The 23,169-nt window shown below is 39.0% G+C and overlaps 1 protein-coding gene across 2 annotated transcripts in view; it reads right to left on the reverse strand.

Annotated features, from left to right (window-relative positions):
• The window catches only part of NAV3 (neuron navigator 3), a 269,901-nt gene that overhangs the window by 163,159 nt on the left and 83,573 nt on the right, over nucleotides 1–23,169 (reverse strand). For both annotated transcript variants that reach the window (XM_018572850.1, XM_018572842.1), the window contains exons 5-6: nucleotides 9,541–9,724; nucleotides 6,410–6,478 (exon numbers count right to left, since the gene is read on the reverse strand). In XM_018572850.1, coding sequence (XP_018428352.1) covers nucleotides 6,410–6,478; nucleotides 9,541–9,724 — 253 coding nt within the window. The remainder of the gene's footprint in view (nucleotides 1–6,409; nucleotides 6,479–9,540; nucleotides 9,725–23,169) is intronic.

The following is a 23,169-nucleotide window of genomic DNA, read 5'->3' on the forward strand; positions in this document are numbered from 1 at the left end:
TCTTTAAAGAGTAAATTTTCAAATAGCTTTTAGATCGTTTGTGCCTGCTACTTCCACTAGTGAATTCAGGCCCATTACCGCTTGATATACAAATTATCTGTTTCAGCCTTTTCAAGTTCAAGTGAATTGGTTTAGGGTATTGCTGCTGTATTTAAGTTAAATGTAAAACTTAAACAAAATCAATCCAAAATATGTGGCATGAAGAATATTGTGTCACTGACACGGTCAGTGATATTTATTCTGTGCCATACCACATACAGGTTAAAGCATCTTCCAAGTATGCAAGTTAAGAATTTATGGGTTTTTTCCTGTTTTCAGGAAGTCACATTTATTGGGCCCTCTCCTCACTGTTTTTTTAACTGTCTCCCATGAAAGTGCCCACCTTTTTTTAAAAAAAACTTTGCCTATAAGCATTGAAAATTACCAGACTTCAAATGGCCTATACTGCTAAGTTTGGGTTTTGAAAATTGTAAAAAGGATTGGACAAACCAAACCCGAGCAGATTTGTCTATACTAGCCATAACACGTTTGGAAAAATACATTTTTCTTGCCTTTGAACATTTCTACTGGATCAAATTTTATCTTTTAACTTTAACCAGTTAAAATATACATATAGAGCTAGACTATTATTTTTAATTGCAACTGCAGCTTTCTGTTCATGTCTAATTGGGGAAATTTACCTTCACATTCTATCCAGGGGACACAACAGGAAATGAGAGCAAATCGCTTTAAAATTAGGAAAAATTCCCTGTTATGCAGTTCTCAACAAAATTATCCCCTGGAACAAATGTTTCAAGATGTCCCAACTGAAAGATTTCCCCTTCATTCCTGTACAAGTAACAACTGTTACTGGTTCAGGAAAATGTTGGATTTCCCATTAGATCTTTCTGTCCCAGTGACAATGGTCACCAAGACAAACAAAACGAGAGTGTAAATCTCCATTGTTGGATTAGAGACAGCAATGTACCTGACAGAAGTACTAATCCTTCCCTTTGCTCTGTTAAAAAATGGCTTTAGATACAATTTATGCAAACTCCTTGCCAAAGGCTCATATGTATTGAGCTATCCAGCTTAATCTACTCTTTCAATGCCATCATGTAGGATAATTTAGACCACTGTCAGAGACCTGCTGCTTCTGCGCATGCGCCAAGCCGGGGTTCCCGTAATGGGCCTGTGCGAATGCGCGTGCCAAGGACTGTCCGCGGAAGAACGCTCTCCAAAAGGCTCACAGGAAGTGACTCTCCAAAAGACTCACAGGAAGTGATGCTATCCAAAAGGCTCACAGGAAGTGACGCTATCCAAAAGGCTCACAGGAAGTGACGCTATCCAAAAGGCTCACAGGAAGTGATGCTATCCAAAAGGCTCTGTCAGGAAAACCGCACACAGCAGATGGCGTCTGCGCATGCGCGCGCGCATGGCGTGACCCGCAGTGTCAGGCCGGAATGTGCACTTTCACACAGACGTCCGTGCGTGCATCTGCGACGTATTGTGGCGCCAAACGGGCTATTTAAGCTCAGCCCTTTCATGTCTCCAGTGCCGAGTACTCTTTCAGCTTGTGCCCTGTATCCTGTGCCTGTTCCTTGTTGTATCGATTATTGTTATTGACCCCGGCTTGCTCCTGACTCCGCTGACCTTCTGGTATCCTGACCCTGGCTTGTCTAGACGATTCTCCTGCTTCCTGCCTGTTCCTGCATTGCCCGCATGTTACCAAACCCGGCCTGTGACCCGACCACGAGTTTGCCTACTGCTAACTGCATTGCCCGCTTGTTACCAAACCCGGCCTGTGACCCGACCACGAGTTTGCCTACTGCTATACAACCTCTCTGCCTGCACGTTGCTGACCCGGTCTGCCTGACTTCGTTTACTCTCTGTCTGCCTCCTTGCTGTGCGTTTATATTATCTCTCACAGCCAGAGACCGTACGAGTGACCACCTGGTACCGGAGTCCTCATCCAGGCACTCGTGCCCCGCTGTGCCCCAGAGTACCTGTCTTCTCTATCAGGCCTTCTGGGACCAGAGTTGCAAGAGAGGGGCCGCCCTCGTCATCTCAAGCTCCATCAGGTACGTGACAGGCTCACCGGAAGTGATGCTATCCAAAAGGCTCACAGGAAGTGATGCTATCCAAAAGGCTCACAGGAAGTGATGCTATCCAAATAATTTCCTTCACTATTAAACCCAGACTCCACACCTACTCATTGCTGGCTTGTCTCTTCAACCGCCCTGACGTCTCCTGATCCTTGTTTCCAGTACCATTGATTATCGACCCGGATTGACTTTGACCTTGTTTGCCTGCAGCCTGCCTTTGACCTCGGAACGTTTGACCATTCTTGTTTGCCTATACCCTTCACCTCGGATTGCTTCACTGGACTGCCTACGCCTTCTCCTTTTGTACTTGCTCTGCCTGCTCAGTGTGACCTCAGCCTGTTGACCTCGGATATCAAGATTTACAAGACCCTGCCACAAAACCAAGGAGTGGCCTGCACGGTGGAACCGCCTCTGGCCCTCCTGCCACTCACTGTCTATAAGGACTCTGTCCCCAATACCAGAGTCCCTAGGACACGAGCTGCAAGGGAAGCCTCCTCCTACATCCAGTCTCCGCACAGGTACGTGATAACGACTGTTGGATTGATTTACTAAAGGCAAATAGGCTGTTCACTTTGCAAGGGAATTTTCCCTTAGCTTAGTGAATATGGTGGAATTTCAAATTTGCAAAGAATACCCAATCAAGTACAAGGAAATTTTAAAAAACTTTTTTTTTTTGCTTAGACATGACTGAATGATGGAAGTCATAGTCAAAGTGAAACTTCCCTTGCAATGTAAACAGCTTATTTGCCTACAGTAAACCATGATCCCTAGCACAATGTCTACATGCTGTAAGCTTCTTTCCCTTGACACTAACCCCCATCAATCAGCAATCCAACCCCAAAGAACTAGAGGCTAAGACATTTTGGTAGAGCTTTAATGGGGGCAGGGCTCAGCAGCGAATCAAAGAAGTTGAGACCTTCCAGAAACACAAACTTTTTGAAGGATTTGCTAATTACCTGACCTATTTTTTAGTTCTAATACTTAAAGGAGAACTATGAGGTGAGTGCTTTTCACTCACCTCATAGTTCTAGCCGACCTGTGACAATGAGACTGTCACAGGTCGGCTAAGTAGATCGGGAGGTGAGCGAACACATACCGGCGTTCGCTCACCTCTTGATCCTGTCACGGCTCTCTGCCGTTACAGGGGAGGGGCTGGATTCCCCCTCCCTGCTCTGATCCGCCAGTGCTGACTGGCGGAACGGACGGGGGAGGGGGCGGGTACAGCTGGCTCTGCCTCTGCCTCTAGATAGGCAGAGCCAGCTGTCAGTCACGCAGCTGGGTGGATCCCGGCACAGTTGTCGGGATCCTCTTCAGCTGCGGTGTCTCAGTATACAGCGAGCAGCAGCTCGCGGTATACTGCGGCGCCTCAGTATACCATACTGAGCCTAGGGTGACGGGAGGACGCTAGTTTGTGTCCTCCCATTTCCCTAAGGAGAACTATGGGGAAAAGCCTTAACCCCATAGTTCTCCTTTAATACTAAAATCAGTCTGATGAGGACCCACAAGTTCCTCAAATGATGTTGACACGGGTGGAATTAATAAGAATGCAGAGAGTGCAGACACTGCTAAGCCTGTAATGCTGGATGGGATCTGCATTTTAAAAGTCATGCTACTTAAAGTACTAGAGACTTCACTAGTTATATATGTACTGTATTGGGAGGCTTACAAAAACACCTAATGTTGAATAAAAGGTAATCTTCAAATCAGTTGGAATAAACAAATATAGTGGCCTTTAATTTAGGAAAATCCCAATATGTTCTTATTAGGTACCGCTGCTTTTTGCTGTAATGGGGAAGTGAGTCCAAAGCTCCACCCACCACTTGATATGCACCATAATCCATCAGCTCTGCCTCTTACTAAAGAGACTGATTGACAGAACTCTGTCTACATAGTGACATCATGTACATTGAGTTCTGTTATATAGACTCCTGAGTGTTTACAGTGGCTTTGGGTGCATGATGGGTGATCGATTAGGGAGGGGTGGTGACAAGTTAGAGAGTGGGGCAGGCCAACAAAAGTGCATGCAGGTGCTGCCTGATGTAGAAAGCAGTGTGAGGGAGTGGTGGACCTAGACTGCATAGTCTCCAGCAGTCTCTGCAGTTTAGTGGACCTCAACTGAATAGTCTCTCCTGCACAGTCCCCAGCACTCAGCTTAAAATGTACACCCTACTAAACACCATAGGTATCCCTTTTCCACACTGATGACCGGTGTTTACCCCCCTCCCCCACACTGAACAACTGTGCCCCCCCAACCACAAATAATAAACACCAGTGATTTATCATCTCCCCACCCCCACAACTGAATGCCAGTGTTTTTTTTTTTCTTTCCATGGACAATGGCATTTTATCCTCTCAATGATCGTCGTCACAGAGTTTTTTTCCTCGTACTGACCACTTACAATGGAGAATTGTTTCCGCTTATTGACCACTGTTACCAGAATATTTTATCTTTCCGCTGATGCTCGATCATTTTTGCTTCCTAATGACCACCAATAATGGGTATTTGTTTCCTTTCACTGACCACTTTAACAGGAGCATTTTTTTCTGACCACTGATACTGGGACATAATGACTACTGGCACCAAGGCATTTTTTTCACCAAGTGACCACCAATACTGTTATTTTCTGTCCACTGGCTAACAATATAAAGGGCACTATGACTCCAAAAAGCTATATTCCAGACATTGTCATATGTATTGTTAATACAATAATGTATTTGGGCCCTAGGAACTTTTTCTTCTTGCAATTAATGCTGTCAAAATACCAAGGAGAAATGTATCAAACAAATGTATTGGAAATTGATGATTGAGAAATAAAAGCATGGGATGGCTAAGTGAAGTTTTACAGTGTACAAAGGAACAAAGTGACACAATCGAAAATGTGATTTTAAAATGAAGTTGTAATGGTTAGTTCAGCAAATTCAAGACACCACCTCAGAGTTCAAATGAAGAGAAATGAAATGCAAGCAGTCTTCTTTCTAGTTTAAAAGCGACAACGTCATAATGGTATGAGCATGCAATTTTATAAAGGGCTAAATCAGTGGAAAGCATATATTTTTCCCTAATATGTTACCTAATTATTTTAGTAATACGGTAATTACTACAATATTTTATCTGTAGATTACAACTTGACTAAAGCACTGCAAATTAGAGATAAAGGAACATAGTTTTGTAAAGACTTATATTACTTGTTTTTTTTTTTTGTCTGATTATCTAGAAGGTATAAGCAAGTTAGTTTTACAGCTTATTTGTTTTGCTACTGTTGACTATTTAATATACACTACATTTATATATTTAATAGTATTAATATTGGAAGTAACAGATGAGCCAAAAGCATATAAATGTAATCATTACCTGCCTTGCTTAAAATAAACCTTTCTGGTGAGAAACAAGGACTGAACTCTCAAATGTTAGTTGTTTGGTTGTAATACTGACTGTCTTACTTCAATATTCGGAGTCATTGATCTAGAAAAAGTAGGCAGATAAGAGTGTCTGACCATTCTGATCTGTGTATATTCCAGGTTAAAGACTTAGAAGTACTGAAGTCTGTAAATCCGCATAATAGCTAGGGAACTTCCAGGTAGAAGGAGGTCAGCAAGAGCATCCCCTATTTTTCTCAGAAAGGTTTGCTTTAAGCTGCTAGGATCAGACAATGCCCACATATTTTCCATAACTTTGATTAGAATGGGCAAAGTCACAGAAAATGGAGCCATACCTGCAGATTATCTACAGGAAAGGTTCCTTTTGTAGAATTTCTGTTAATAAAAGTGCTTGCATTGAGCTATTACCAACTTTTTTCCCAGATAAATATCTCTACATATATCGTTCACTGAAACGGTTTCCTTTGCTACCTGGAGCCCCTATCTGTCAGATCTGGTCATCATCTTGGATAAGTCACTAACTGCCGAGAACGAGACGACTCATAACTCAGGCAAGCAACTTTAATCATTTCATTCAACCAACTTAAATGAGTAATGCTGGAACATCTGGCTGCTTTTATATTTCAGAGCTCTAATAATCAAACACTGATTGCTTAAGATTTATGGATGCTGCAACTAACAAAAATGTACATTAATTAAGAGTCAATTAATTACAGGTAATAACATTTTTCAATTGTTGTTTAAAATATTGTGAAGGCATTCTTTTAGATGATACATTATGAAGGTTCCCTTATAGTTTGTTAACAGTACTATCCTTCACACTTTGCAAAGCAAATGTGGAAGCATTATGGATCGCTTTATGTCTGCTTAGATCTACATAATAGGAAATTAGTGCTCACTTAATTTGTGTCTTTGTAACACACAATAAATTAGAGTTGTCGACTGACCTAGTAGTCTTTTTTTGAACTGTTGCAATCCCACTGTGATTAGTCTGAGTTGCATATCTGGCTGCCAGACTGTGTGAGAAGAAACATAACAATTAAGTAAAAGCATTTCCAACAGCATGCATGCAGCAAAACATAACACACTATGCAAATGAGTGGATAAACACACTATCAGGTACACAGTGATAATTCCACGCTGCAATGTATAAATGTAATAGTACAGCCAGGCATGATAGGTTGACAACGGAATATCAATGATCTAAAGTTAATCAAATTGATGACAAACAAAATAAATATGATATGCTGTTCAAAGGTTACAGTTTGTAATAAAATACTGTGATAAATGAACATGAAAACCGTAAATATACTACAAGAAAGAGTAGCATATGACCCAACTGTGTTCTGTAACCAAGGTTTTAAAAATGGTTTACATTTTGAACTCAAGCCTTAGGAAGGGAAGGCCCTTCCCCCTAAAAACCTGTCTAAGGCACCAATCTGCAGCCTAATTTTGTAACCAACAGTGCCACAACATTACTTTTGTGGTTGATCCATAATTCTGTGGTTGGAAATAGCACTCTTTCTCTGACTTAGTTTATCAAGTAAAAAAGTCATAAAGAAGGGCATGGTGGTCTTCTCTAGATACACAAAGGTCTGGTTTTAAAAACCTTTAACTAGACATCTTGGACATTTTCTGGCATGTTGACTTCACTAAAGGCATCACATGTGGGGAATACAAGATCATAGGTACTCATGGAGACCAAAACTCTTCCATGCTACCAGTTATTGTATGTTGCTTAAACTCCATGTTACCGCCACTAGAGAGCATGTAAATAAATATTAAGCAGTGTACTTGAATGTAAGAAAGCAGATTTCTTGTATGTATTCTTAGCTTGACAATGTTTGCTACTTTGCAGTTGTAACCTTATTTCAGAACATTTCCTTTATGAATTAAATATTAGGTTAGTAATCCGTTTCGTTTTGCAGGAGAAATGCTGTGACATGGAAGTAATAGTTTTAATGCAAACATGTCTATACTTCTTACCTTTGACAAATATTCTTAGAATAATTACAAGAATAACGTAAACAGAGAATGCCCTCTATCAGGAAGGAAGCATATCTTATCCGTACAACCATAATACGAGAAAGGTAATGTACAATCAGCACCTTTCATGACTGCTGGTTTGTATCAAAATACTTAGAAAGGAAATGGCTGGATTTTCAGATGTTTTATCTAAACAAGAGACTTAAAGCCTTCTTCTCATTGCTACATGAAAATGAGTAACACAGTTAAATAGATACATTTAATAAACCAGTACAAGGAGCAAAGTAAATACCAGAGTTCTTACAGCAACCAATTAAAATCCATATTTTCGAATTTATCTGCAGCAAAATAAAAATCGGATTGGCTGCTATGGGTTGCTCTCTTGGAATTTGGCTATTGGCACTCTTTATTAAACATAGTGTATATAATTCAAATGATCATAAAAGGTAATGAATTAAATATTAAAACATTACACTGTTAAAAACAGGCTTCAACACAGGTGTTCCTTAATGTGTTTCTGATCTTTAACATCTTTTATAAAAATGTTGCTCATTATTCACTCTAATATAAATACAGAAACAAAACTGTCCCCGAAAAAACAATTAAGAAAAAAGGGATAAAACAGAAAAAGTTTGAGAACATTTGTCTCCATAATTCCAGGCCCCTTCTTATCTAAAACAGAGGGCATTGAAAGACAGGTCAACTGTCTTTTGTCACTCACAAAGCAAGCGAGTACATTTGCTTCCTTTGTGAGTGGCAAAATTGTCTCAATTTTTATTAATGCAATACTAACTGCTTTAGGTAGTTGAAAATGTGCACAGTCTGACAACAATACTGTAAGTAGACTGCAAATTACTTGAGGAGAGGTGGAACTCAAAAACTGAAATGCTTTTGTAGTAATTTTGTATAAGATGTATACACATGAACATAATAGAAAGTCCATATAAAATTAAAGGGCATTCTTAGAGGTGGCGGTTTGTTTAAAATGAAGGTCATAAACAAAAATAATACTAGGAACTAATACTCAAAATATAAATCCTGAAATATACCGGACAAAAAAAAAAATCATAATCCATATATCTTAGGTTAGACTTTTTTGTCTGCACCAACATTTTCATAGTGAGAAACAGAAAGGGGTATAAAAAGTGAAATAAATTATGTGCCTAATTTCACCACTCTAACTGCAGTGTCAGCTCCATGACATTACAAACTTTTACCTTCTGAAAAGGGAATTTGGCAGTTTTCCAGAACCAGCAGCAGACACCATGTGGGTGACTTCAAAGCAAACTCATTTTAGATAAACGGATCAGTACTTTTCAAAGGAAATATTTTCATGTGAGAAACATGGAAGCTGGATTCTCATTCTGCAAATTCTAGTTGCCTGGCTTTAATGCTAATCATCTGGCTTCAGCAGTTTCTGAGCCATGACCTGGAGTTCTGATTTTTCTGACCTGTTCCTGGGTAAGAGTATTAAAGCCAGAGGGTCAGCCTAGTTCCAGGTAACATTTTCAGAAGGAAGTCAGCAATGGCAGCATATGTGTTTCTCTGAGAAAATAAATGATTTAATGTGTTTGGTCTGGACAAGTCTACAGACAAGAATATTGATACAACAGTAAAGTTCATCCAAATAGTTTTACAGTATGTATGTGGGTTTTTTTTTACCTAAATTTGATCACTTTGAGAACTTATGTTAATGGACATCAAACTCAGACACAAGCCAAAAGCAGCCAGTAGAATGCATGATTTATATATCAAGGCATTGAGATGCCATAAGTACACAAATGTCATTGCCAGTATGTGAATGGTTTTCTTGGGCATTCCCTATTCAGGTTCAATTTTCAGAATCTTCACGATGCACCCAATACAATATCACTGCTAGTCACAATCTAGTCCAAACAATCAGACAAAATCATGTATATTTCCATACTTAAAATGCACCCAATAGATGTAAAGTATTCTTCAGTACATTTTAGTCATAAGAAACACACTTCTTGGAGGAGTTTTTAAGCAAAGGGAAAAGTTAAAAACAATTATATTCCAGGTAGAGAGAAGATATTGCTTTTGAGTTCTTGTTCCAATAGCAGTGCCATACCTTGACTGCATATCTTGTTGCGTTTTGAGCTGACTGCCTTCGGCAGGAGGGGGGGAGTGAGACACGTGTTGCTGGAGCTCCACCAATGACTGATAATACTGTTGCTGTTGATGCTGCTGCTGTTTAAAACGGGATAGACTGAAAAACAGTCCTAAAATGGCTTTCAGATTTCCATTCTTTATTTCTGTAATAAAAATATACACCAAAATAAGTAAACAATAACTATTGTAAGTAGTGCAATTTTTTTTACTATCGTTACACTTCCAATAATGGCAAGAATAAGTTATTTCATTGTGTTTCTCCTTCCGTAAATGCTAAAAGTTAGCTAAATCCCAAACTATTTTTTTAAGTTTTTAAAAGAACAGAAGCGTTAAAATCCTTTTCAGATTACATTGTTCCCTGTGCCACCACAGGGGACAAAACATGATGAAGTGAGATCTTCCAATGGGTATCATTGTTTTGGTGACAACTAAAGAGTTTTCTTTCACTATAGAGAGATGTCTTCTCACTTCCAGTACAGGAAGCAAACGACAACCTCCCCAATAAAACACAAATAGACACAAAGCACACATGAGTTTAAAGCAACTCTGTCATTAGCTTCTCATAATAAATTACAAATTCAAAATATGGAGCCACAAGCAATTAAAAATGTGATAGCTACATGAAAATTACTGTTAGGTAAATATTACAGGAACTCAAAATATCTATTTGCATAAGTACACAATTACTAAAGAAGATCATTCAATGTTTTGCGTTTGGAGGAAGAAATTGAGAGAGTACAGACAGACAGCACCATTGCTGACCTTTTCTTGAGGTAACCAAAGCAGTTAGCAGAACCAGTAACTACTTCCATTGTGGATAGAAAGTCATTGGTGTCCACAGCAGATACCCACTGACATATTGATGGTAACCTGCTTTGGCCCAAGAGCTCTGGCTGGATCAGGCAACAATTATCCTATGCCTATGGATATATACAGTATATACTGTACATTATTTAAATTCACCATTGACTGATAAGGAGCTCTTTGATGCTAAAATAAATATAGATTATCTTATGAAAGAGAACTTACCAATATGCATGTAACATTTTCCAAACCTGAGATTTCTGACATCAAGTTAGCACTTTCTGGTCTATATAAGCACTTAAGAGTTGTAAGAACAATTCTGATGGTAAATGTTTTAGCTCTCTTGGATTCCAATTGAATCCAATCAGAAAAATGCATGCATTTTGGTTGGAATATTTATAAATAGATGTCTAATGCCTTATTCACATTGTTGTTGTGAATGGCAGCCCAACATACCTTCTCAATGCACTTACGGTGCCAAAGATTCTCCACGGTGGTATGTTATTAGGCAGCCCATTCAAATGAATGAGCTGACGTAATTCAATGAACACCAACATGCAGCATGACCTGATGCAGCGTGACACTGTGAATGGAACCTAAGTGTTTATGTTCACTGGCCCACTAAAAAGGGAGACATTTTGCCAGAATAAACATCATTAACAACATTAGTGAACCTACATAATATATGGATGTGCACATCATATTAAAGTGAGAGCTATAGCAGTTCTAACAATTAACACATCATCCCTTTTGAAGTTAAGGATAAATATCTACTAGCTTATGGAAGTCCACTGACATCTGGGACTGGACCATGTATAGCAATAACTGTACGTTGTACAGAACCCACTGAAACACAGTCAAAAGACCTCTCTAAGAAGGTACATACTGCAATAACTATTTTCTGGACTCTAAACCAGAGCAGCAAAACTGAAGCAATTTAGCTTCATCATGAGTTATGTCAGTATGTTGTCTGGAAGTTATAGAATGCTAGCTTCTATCTGAGGCTTTTTGCACAGGTACTATGCTTCACTACAGAGCCAGAGAAATTATGGGATCTACAGAATGGTCCATTCAAAATGCACATGTATACCAAATATTACTTTGTATATTTATTTTAAAGCACCCTGCCTAAAGTCCTCTTTTAAGGCAAAAGTGTCATGACAGACACATGGAAGCTGCCATTACTGGCCTTTCTCTGAAAAAACTTTTTGCCATGACTGTTATGCTGAACCTCCTACCTTCAACCATTTATAAACAAGTATGAGGACAAGGAAAGTTGGAAGCCTTTATCTGAACAATGTCAGTGACTGAAGTATTGAAGCAAGCGGCTCAGCATGACAGCCAGATTACTAGCATTTTCAGAAGGAAAAGTCATCAATTGCAGCCTCTGCGTTTCTTTCATGCATTATATACTTCTATGTGCACAGTGGCTATATTGCAAACTGCATGTGGTATTATTATTTTGTTTGCAAGCTCAATGCTTAGAGGCACACCAGCCACGGCATATAAAAGGAATACAAATCAACATAAAGCAGAAAGTTATGCTAACATCTCACCTCGGTGTGTTATGTGTCATATCATTCTCTGCTCACTATCAAAATATTTTTCATGTAACTTAGGTCAGTGAATTGAAAATGTAAAGAAGCCAGCTTAAACTTGTCAAGACTCCTGTTTGTTTTTAAAAGATTATACATGGCCTCAGTTCCCCGCTATTTTATTCACTGTCCTCCAGAGAACTTCTGTTGTCCATACATGACCTGTAATAAGTCGTGTGTGAAGGTACTCAGCGTTTATTCATTTTTATCTAAACATAACTCTGAAACACAACACTCTTAATCCCAAACAGACCTCCACCTTAGTCATGCAGTTTGGATTTATGTTGAAAGCTCAAATTAAAATCACAATGTGAGCTAAAGAAATTAAAAGATGAACTCCCAGTGACCAACCTGTACCAAATCTGCACAAAGAAGTATTGGACCTATACTCAAAAGTTAGCTATCTTGCAGAGATGGGCACGTAAAAAATGTTAGAATGGCTGGAATATTTGAAGTGTATGCAAGCCCCATGTTTTTCAGCATGTTTACTATATATCAATTTTTCTTAAAGGAGAAGTGCAGGGAGAGTAAAGGGGAGTAAAGATATACGTGCAGCTGTCACAACCAGCTCTAAGACCTACTGGCTCTAAAGGCCAGTAATGGCAGGTCTAATCATGTAACTGTTGATCGCTCAGCTCAGGGTTTTTTCCCTGCAGAGAGCATTGAGCGCTCCCCTCAGGGATTCCCCTCTCTCCTGACTGTTCCTCCAGCACTCATTGGCAGGGCAGGCAGGGGAGGGGCAGGCATAGCTGGCTCTAGCTCTAGAAAGGCAGAACCAGCTGTCAATCAGGCAGCTGGGTGAATCCTTACAAAGTTGTTGGGAAACATCCCGGCTACATCGCAGCTCTGAGCTGTCAGCTTATAGCAGGCAGTAGCCCGCTTTCTGCTGGTTTTGTATTAGTTAGTAGAGAAGTAAACCACAAATTGTTTGACTTTACTTCTCGTTTAAGCATTTTTTTTTTATCTGATGCAAAGTTTCTTAGCTGTACATCCTGGCAGTAGCAGCACTTCATGTTGCAGGCTAACAATTCATTGCCTTGCAATTAGCACAAACCGCAATGTTGTCATCCTGCCATGCATGCTCTTAAATTGGCCGTTGGTCTATCAGTTAGCCAGCCCAATGGCCAGCACATACTGAAGGTTTACAAAAAAACCAACATGAATGTGTTGTTACTGGAAGGATCTCCAAACATGTTTCTGATGAATGTGTTGAAATGAGTGATTTATTCACATGCAGTGAATGTTTGGTGGATGTCCCATTCATTGCCCCTTTGTGTTACTATAACAGATCAATTTGCAGAATGGTATGTTTTAATTGGTTGGTTACAGGTGTGGCTGGATCCACCTTAGTTATTTTAGAAGATGAATAGACAGATTTGATGCATGTGTCTGGACTCCAGAGAGCATGCATATAAAATACTACAAAACAAAGCAGTTTGACTATTTTTTATCTTGATCATTTTATTGGTTGGTATTTTTTTGCTCTTAATGTGGCCCCATTTTTTAATGTTATTTGATCAATATTTAAACAAAAAGAGTAACAGAAATTCATACTTATCCTGGAGAACATGCTGCATCAGGTTGGATAGAAAAACCCTCCTACTGTATAATAGGGTCATAATAGGGTTATTAGGATAAAAAATACAGAAATTTAGTGAAAAGCAAAGAGACAATCACATGAGCATTTTTTTTTTACTATTTAGAAAGATAAAAATCAGGGGTTTGTTTAGACCCCTAATATTTATGTGAAGTCCCAGAAAAGTAAAAAAAAAAAAAAGAAGATCATTAAAATAATAATAAAAAAATAGTTAAACATCCACCCACCCCCTCCCACACACACATATAACATGTGGGGTAGGTGGGTGCAATACTTGCCTTGCCCTGGGTGCTGACAACCCATGCTATGCCACTATTGGCGATAACAAGCAACAATTCAATTTGTTTGCTGTTTAAAAAAAACAGAGCTGGCTACATCTTGTGTAGCTCTTAAACTGCATGTGTTATATTAGTGTATTACTTGTCTTACCCATACAGCAAAAATGAACCATCTGCTATTACACACAGAAGGCTAATCCAGCCTTATGATCAAAAATCAATCAAATATCTATGTAGATTGGAGTCCATTGAGAACTTCAGATCAGGGTGCCCCTTACTGAGTACCCCACCTTATCGCCTCAAATTGTACACAGAATTACACCTAAGTTAATGCAAAATACACAAAGGGATGGGTGGTGGTATTAGTAGCCAGAGCAAAATGACACTTTGCCATATATTCTCTACACTTAGTTAAGTGATCTGTGATATCCTAACAACAGCAGGAAGGGCAAGGGAGTGCATCACTGCCCTGCTCTCCTGCTACTTATTCTGCATTATTGTAACAAACTGTATACACTTTAAGACAAAAAAAGTGTGGAGGTTGGCAGAAATTATAGTGATGGAGATATACGCAAAAATATTCAGTTCCTGCTTTATTAGGATGTCTAACAGATGGTAATCCAGGGTACAAATATATATTCAACTAAACATTTACATGATGTATTATTTCAACACCTTTAAACTTAAAACCATCTTCAGTGCTGTTTAGGAAACTCCAGATAGGATATCTACATAGGCAACACATTCAAAAGATACCTATTTGAGCATAACTAAATACACTGATGCGTCAGTTGGTTGAGATTTGTTTTGTTAAAGGTAGCTGCTCTAAAAAAAAGATTAAGCATTATTGAAAAAGCGGCTACATTTCAGTAATTATACTTTCCTGCAAAGACAGCTTCTGAGGTAGAATTTGTCCACTTTTTTTTTTCTAACAGAGAACTGCTTTTGTCAGGACTCTGAAGGCTTTATTTCAATTCATTTAACGAATCTAATAAATGTTACACAAAGTTGTCTTGGAGCCAGAAAAGAAGAGATATCATCAAATGCGATTTCACACACAGATGTGAATATAATTCAATGGTATCTCGGATGTGAATAACATTTTACTATACTGTCCAGAAAGGAAGTGTCTTCCTGTTGCTTTGGTCTTCGACCTTTAAAGTTCGATTTGGCAATGCTACTAACCACAAATTAATAAAATAGATTTTTCTTGAGGCATTGGTTCAAGTGCCATAAATATGAAGAAACTCTTTGTGGTAATTTGTGTTACATTGTTTCCTGCTGATATTATTACTCTTCACATCTGAAACTGACTTTAAATAATTAATGTGTAAAGTAAAACAACTCTTTGCTATGTTGTTTATAGTTTTTACTTCATATTTGTAATTTATATGAGTCAAGCTTAAGTGCAATTCCCCTTAAGAAAATTATTGCCCAGTCTGTCAAAGGTAATGACTATAAGACCATCTCCAAGCAGCTTGTGTTCCTGTGACTACATATTATTAAGATTTTTAAAGCCAAACTCCAGGGAAAAAGGTAATTTGGACACCAAACTGGGTGTGTAAATTATTATTTAAAACATGTATGTTAAATATATGGCCTGCTGGCACAGTACAGCACTATGTATAGCACTTTTCATACATTGGGAATATGCAGTACCTACAAATTGCATGGTACTATAGTGAACAGGATAGGAAGTTCATTTTCTGGGTGATCCTGAAAATCATATTACAAAAGCTTTTTTTTGTTATTTTTTATAAAGGAATGCTTTTACTCTATACTTTCCAACAGATTTAACTCAGAAAAGTTTGGAGTAGTCCACACTACATGTTATGATGCCATGGTGACTTTGTAAAGGGGTCCAAAGGGCCCTAATAAGTTGATGAACTAGAAAAGCTGTAAATTTAGCATGCGTTATTTTATGCTGGCCTGCACACATGCTTCTGCACCAACAAAATGTGTATTTTTAATGAGCTTGGCCAATTTTTTGATTTATCTAAAGTAGAGGCCAATGGACTACTAACTGGACAAATTAATAGGCAGGATAAGGTCACAAAGGAAAATATTGACACATTACATTAGCATTATTAGCAAAACTCACTCCATCCACAACTCAGATTATTATGACCACTGGATATGGGGGAATTACAAAAATCTGTCACTTTGCACATTCAGATATAGCCATGGTGATTCTGTTCTACTCCTGCCTCTGCTGCAGTTGGCACTGAAATCCATTGCATTTTCTATTGCCATAGGCTAGAAAAAGTGGTAATGTACCCCTCCATTATATGGCAATGCTCGCGTCTAATGGGAGGAGGTGATATGCTCCCATCTGGTAGCAGCAGAGGCAGGAGTGGTGAAGGATCACTGGAGATGTGAGTACAACCTGGATGTGGGGGAGGCACTTTGGAAACAAACTGCTGCTTTGCCCTGAATCAGCAGAGTGACAGTGTCTCTTTAACTTAACTGTTAGCAAACGAGCACTCCAGGTCAACTGATGTGTTTTGAGCTGCCCCCCTTTCCCCATCCTACTTGGAGCTTTTTTGTGCGCTATTTTTCTAGCACATCTGAAAAGCATCCATGAGACACTTTAACATGGTTCAGAACTTATATCAAAGTCTACTTTGCAAAAACTTTGATTAATAATGTTGCTACTATTCTGTTTCGTTTACATTAGAGATCTAAAAACTTAACACATGAAGCTTGTTACACTGTACATCAGTAAAATAAACTTGGACATCCCTAAACTATGCACTGTGGACAGTCCTGCACACATTTACGTTTGAAGATGTCGGTTCAGTGCTGTCATCTGGTACACAGATGAGCGTGATGGTTTCTTATCAAATATTACAGTCACTTGCACGCCAAAAATATTTCAGTTTATACTCAGAGAGTAATGGACAATGTGTTAGGATTATCATGTCTAAATTCCATTCAGGTTATAAGGGCTGTAAGCCAGATGCATGTTTTGGCAAAGGGATTTCTACCTTGAGAATCGTATTTCATTGGTTCTTGTATTCAATCTTTTTATTCTTTATTTTGGCAAATATAAATGGCTCTTGAAAGTCTAAAAAGCCTAAAGCGTTCATACAACTTTTGTTTTTTAGGGAAGGTCTAGCACCCCAGTCTTGCTATTTGGATCTCCGTTGGATAGATTCCCCATAAATCTTCTGTTTTAGTGACAAAAGTTTTGAAAGACAGGAAGTGAGGGAAAACAGGTACTCAAATGATTGGGGCTCTAGCCTTCCCATACTCTACTACATAAGTCCACTTTTAAGAAAGTCTATTAAAAAGCAAGTGTTTTTATATATGTGTTACTGTTTGAAATATACCCTCAATGAAAGTCTATGGGACCATAACTCTGAAAATAAAATGTCCCCATTTTAAAGGCTTATATGCAAGTTATTGGCCATAAAAAGTGTATGGGGATTTGGGCACTGCCCTGAGGGACATGTATCAATGATAAAAACACTTTTAAAAAATACAGATTTTAAAGGAGCAGTGATTTTAACATTGCTTAAAGTGAAACAATAAAAATGAAACATTCCTTCAAATATCTGGGGTCCCCTTAAACTGCCTGTAAAATGGCGCATCTGTACAATGTATAGCACCAAAAAGTGACATTTATAAAGAAAAAAAAAAGTCTGTGGTTCCCCCTTCCCAAACAATAGCAGACCCTTTAGGTCTAGTATGTTAGGAGGGACTCTATTTAAATAAAAGGAAAAAAAAACATGTGGGGTTCCCCCCAAAGTCATACCAGACCCTTATGGTCTGATAGGAATTTTAGGAGGGACCCCATTTACAAAAAAGCAAAAAAAAAAGTGTGTGGGTTCCCCCTCAAAGTCGCACCAGGCCCTTAAGGTCTGGTAGGAATTTTAAGGAGGAACCCCACCCTCAAAAATGGGGGGGGGGACCTGGAAAAGCACCTTGCTCCTGTGCCGATGGGGACAAGGGCCTCTTCCCCACAAGGAAGCCCATGAGCCCTGGTTTTGGGGGTCTGTGGGCAGGGGGCTTAGTCACATCAGGGTATCCCTTTAATAAAGGGGCACCCAGATGCACCCCCCTTGTGAATGAGCATTTTAACACTAAAGTGTTAAAATAAATTTAAATAAAAAGTTCATAGATAAAAAGTTCATAATAAAAAGTCCATCAATTTAAATAAAAACACAACAAAGGCTTTTGACAAGTCTTTTGTTAAAAAAAAACAAAAAAATTGAACCACCGACGTAATCCTAGGTTTAATCAAGACGTCCAGCGTTGTCCAGGATGACAGCGACTCGCCGAAATAAAAATAAATAAATAGAAGTCGTTTTTAAAACTAACCCTGCTGACCTGCCCGCTCGCGACAAACTACCGCCGCAGAATGTCATTCTGACAGATGCTGGCAAAATATAAAGAATTGGGCGTAGCTAGCGGTGGCAGCTAGCTCTGACCAACTGTTTACATTTGTCCGGCACCTTACAGGACTTAGCTGTGTGAGCCATGATTCGGCAAAGTCATCATTACTGTGCACTGTGGGGTGACTGGGTAAAGTCCTACAACTGACCTGTGGTCAGTTGCATTGCTTTACCCAATCAGGGCTTCACAAGGCACTGTGCGGTGCACAGTGCCTTGTGGGGCGCTTGGCGGGCGAACATTGAGCCCATCCCTATCTAACACAGCCCCAAATAGCAGTCCTCACAGGGGTTCTAACTCTACCACAGTCTATCCAATACTAAAAAATTGAATGGAACACATTGTATGCAGAAATTACCACAAAGTATAACGCTCGTTTACCAGCACATTCAAAAGGTTGCAGATTGGGTTTGCCCTCATATTCTATAGCAGTTTCCCCATTATCAGCTAGCACATACCTTGCTGTCTGTGCTCCAGATTTAGCCTAAACAGAGTGCAGGCTTTAATGACTCTGAACAGATACCCAGATCATAACAACAAGACTTAAAAGGGGTTTTGCTCCTAAAGGGCGGAGATGGCATTTATTAATCTAGTATCTTGCACATAGTAAAGTGCCAAAGAAGAACTCTGGTCTAATGGAAAATACTAAATATGGTCAGTGAACACATGTATAAGCTTGTCATTCAGATATTATTCAATCCATATTGACAAATGTTGTGTTTCTGCCTACTCATTTTGCTTAATCAGCATACATGCCAACACCAGCAATATAGGTCACAATTGTTTTTCCTTGCAGATGTCCTTGATGTTAAATGCATGAGGAACCCAGACCCAAGCATCATAATTTAAATATTACAGCAGGTTTTTGGGGTTTGTTTGGAACTGCATTACAGTACATTATGTGGCCAGATTCTTCTTTAAATTATATAGGAACTTTAGTAAAGGGAGTGTTTAAAACTTTAGAACATGTTTGGAAGCCCAACAGCAGTGCAGTCCAGCATATGTACATAACAAACATAGCAACAGGCAATAAAAATAGTAAATGCCATCTTTCTTACTTCTTATATTACACGATGTTTGCTGGTTCTCCCCTTACTCATTATGTGTCAGGAAACTTCTAGAAATTAGGATGACACAAACGGTGGTGTATCTGCCTAAATATAGCATATTGTAATACGGTAAAAGCTTTGCTTACTACAATGTGCCAAAACAGGTTACAGTACATGGTTAAATAAATCCATGTATTGATACCAGCTTATGGGATACTAGAATAACATGAAAAGTGAAGTTATCAAGTTGGAAATACTTGGAGAAATGTATCTTGAATGCCATAGAAAGTACAGGATTAACATGCGATCTGTGTTGTAGACTATGGGAATACTGAATATGTATGTTTGGTAAGAAAATTATAAAAAATGGGTATTCCATTGGCTAGAATATCCCCAATTAAACACAACACCTTGTGCTTATAAAGCTGAACTCTAGTCTTCCCTTATGTCTTGCACAGTTGTACAGGCTCCTCTCATATACTGCAATTGCCTACTCTGGTTTCACTGCACACAGTATGCATTAGAAGCTGCAGCATGTCAGATAGAGACCTTATTTCCTGGCTGGAGGATGCCCAGCATCATCTAGCCAATTCTTCCCCAGCTTGGCTGTCTCTGGCCCACCCCTTTTATTCACTGGAATTCAGTTTATTCCATCATATAGGCTCAGCATCACATATGGGCATTAACTAGGGCAGTCCGCATGCAAATACAGCCTACCTAGCAACACCTCCTTCTCCAGACGAGCATCCACCTATCAAAACATTTTGCATAAATTATCACAAATATCAACCCACTTCTTGCATCAGGTCTCAACACAGTAGTGAGTGCTGTCATTTTATTTTAGGAAGTTATGTACAGCACCCTGTCGGCCCCTCCCTCCAGCTATGATCTGCCTGCATTGCAGAGAAATACAGTGACCCAGTGATGATGCACTGACTCTAAAGTATGGTGGTAAGGGGTTGGAGAAACCAGGGAAGGCAAAATATAAGCAGATTAAACATCAGCTGTAACACCAAGGCATAAGATTTCACTTTATTAATTCCACCATATAAAAAAATAATAAGTGTACTGTTAATGAAATTCAAATTTACACAGATTACATCGGAATGTATAGAGCAATTAATGTGAATTTATAGCTCAAATAAAAATCTTCCATCCACTTCTGACACATAAAACAGTTGCATGACCATTTGCACTAGCACTATTATAAAATAGAATTCCTGCCAATACAGTTTCCTAGTTTTTTTAAAAGTAGTGAAGAGTTAGAAACTGTTTTTTGTGTGTGTCCATGTTGTAAATATTTCCCCCTTACTTCCTCTCCCAGAGACATTACAGAAGTGAGAGGGGATCTGCCAAAATTGTCAGTAGAACATGGATCCTCATTGGGGGATTTCTTCTCTCCTCCAGATCTGATAACAACTGAAAATTTTAGATTTCCTTTACACTTTCCAACATATGACAACTGTTCAGGCAGAAAATCAGACTGAACCTCCATAGCAATAAAAAAAAAAAGCATCAGGTAAAGTTAATTTAAATAAACAGGGCACTAAGGGCCCATTTAGACCTTTGCACTACACTGTGTTACTGCATGCATGTTAATTTGTGCAATTTTTCACCTTAACATGCATCCTTAACAAAGCTCATTCATTTTAAATACTGCCTATACAGCACAACCAGCGCCATCCCTATTTTGAGGCAGTCTGAAACTGTTGCCTCAGGCGTGTTGGTTATGTGTTTAGATGAAGCACTGTGATCTTGAGGATTCATGAATTAAGTTTTATTTGCTTATAAGAACATTACATAAAAATACAGCATTGTAAAGGAAAACATATACTGTATATAGGAAAACCGCCTGTGTATCATAGATAAGCATGTTGTGACATTGCACTACAGCGCCATCTACAGCTCAAAAGACATAACAGTATATCCGTACATTAGACTATCAGTAATATTCTGTTGTATTTCCAACACCCCTTCCAAACAGCATATGCATTGCTTTATGACATTAAACTTCTCGTGAAGGAAACTGTGACGATCCTTTGGCAATGGCTTGGTGAGTGCATCTGCCGATTTTTCTTTTGATGAGCAATATTAAATGTCGATGGCTTGCTCTTGAGTGTCCAGGTTTTATTTTCTTAGAGTGATTTTATTTCTTCTTTTGCTGCCTTTCTGCATTAATTGGCTTCACATGTTGGTAATCTTTTTAAGTCTTCCCACAATGTAGGTTTGAGTATGCTATGTTTTCTTAGCGGTATATCACAGCTTGCAGGTTGGTATTCCCTTTGTCGCTCAAGTGGATCTTCTAATTTCAGGTTGATCAGCAGAATTTAACATGGAATTTGACTTATCCTCTTTGAGTTCCACCTCTTGTTCTGATTCTTGTGCAGCTTTATTTTGCTCAGCTTTCTTTGCTGGTTCACTGGGTGCATTCCCTCCACAACTTCACAAGACCATTGTTTCTTGTGATGGGTTCTCATAGAAATAAACGCTGCAACTTATTGTCACTTTGTCAGTCTTTGGGTTTAGGATTCTATATCCCTTACTTTGTTCACTATAGCCCACCAGAAATCCCTTCAATTGCTGTGTTCTCCAACTTGGATCGCTTCTGCTTTGGAATAAATGTGTAAGCTTTACATTCAAACACTCTGATGTGCCCTAGGCTATGCTTCTATCCATGCCACATTTCAAATGGGGTGCTTTCAATGGTTTTTGATGGTAGTCTGTTCTGTAGGTATGTTGCAGTCATGGCTACTTCTCCCCAGAACTTTTTAGGTAGGTTGACGTCTGACAACATGCATCTGGCCATTTCTATAAGAGTGCAATTTTTCTGTTCTGCTACACCATTTTGTTCAGGAGTGTATGATGTGGTGGTCTGGTGCACTATACCTTGTTTCTTCAGATATAATTCCACTTCCTTACTGATGTATTCCCGTTCGTTGTCGGTGCATATTTTTGCTGGACATGGCTACAACTTCTTGAAGTTTTTCTGATGTTTCATTCTTGTGCTTCATCGGATAAGTTGTTGTGTACCTGGAATAATCAAGGGTTTTCACTGATAGAAGGCTTCCTTCTCGGTCTGGGACATACAGTAAATTTTTCACGAGGATACTCTTCTTGTCCCCTGATGGTGTGATGCAGTTCAAGAATCCTTGACTGTTACCTTCTGTGGTAATACTTTTCCCATTTGCTAGGAAAACTTCATCCTTTGCACTGAAATTAATTTCTGTGAAGAAGGTCTCATCACTAGTCATGTGACTTGTTGCAATTGAGTCAATACACCATCCGTGTGGTATACTGTTCTAAGTCACTTTAATGGTAGTGCTCCATGATGTGCCTGCAGTTTCCTATGTAGCTGCCATAGCTCTTGCTTTTGTAGGTGCCTCTTGCTTTCGCTGCTCGGCCTTCCAGATTGAACAGTCCCTTTCACAGCGAAAACACACTCTGCTTTCATTGTTTTGCTTTGTGCTCTCATGCACCTTAGGGACTTTCTCGTTTTCTTCATTGTGCATATTTTCCATCGCTGGTAGTTGGTATTGTTGAGCTTTGCGACTGCAAACTTCATATCTCAACTACTTGCCATTTTTCAGTAGCCTGGATGCGGTTCTTGTTGATTTGCAGTATTCTGTTAAGAGTCTGGGCCCATAATCTGGTGGGTATTTGTTTAGATGAAGCACTGAGAACTTGAGGAATGTTGAATTAGGTTTTACTTGCTTATAAGAACATTACATTAGAATACAGCATTGTAAAGGAAAACATTATATATATATAAAGCCTTCATGTCTCCCAGGTGGAGTCTTGAACCCTTCCCAACACCTTTGATTTAAATGCTGTGCACACCTGTGCCATCGGCATGCGCTGGCCACTCAGATT

Source organism: Nanorana parkeri, unplaced genomic scaffold (genome assembly GCF_000935625.1).
Source record: "Nanorana parkeri isolate BGI_ZX_2015 unplaced genomic scaffold, ASM93562v1 scaffold45, whole genome shotgun sequence".
In the NCBI taxonomy this organism is placed as follows: Eukaryota; Metazoa; Chordata; class Amphibia; order Anura; family Dicroglossidae; genus Nanorana; species Nanorana parkeri.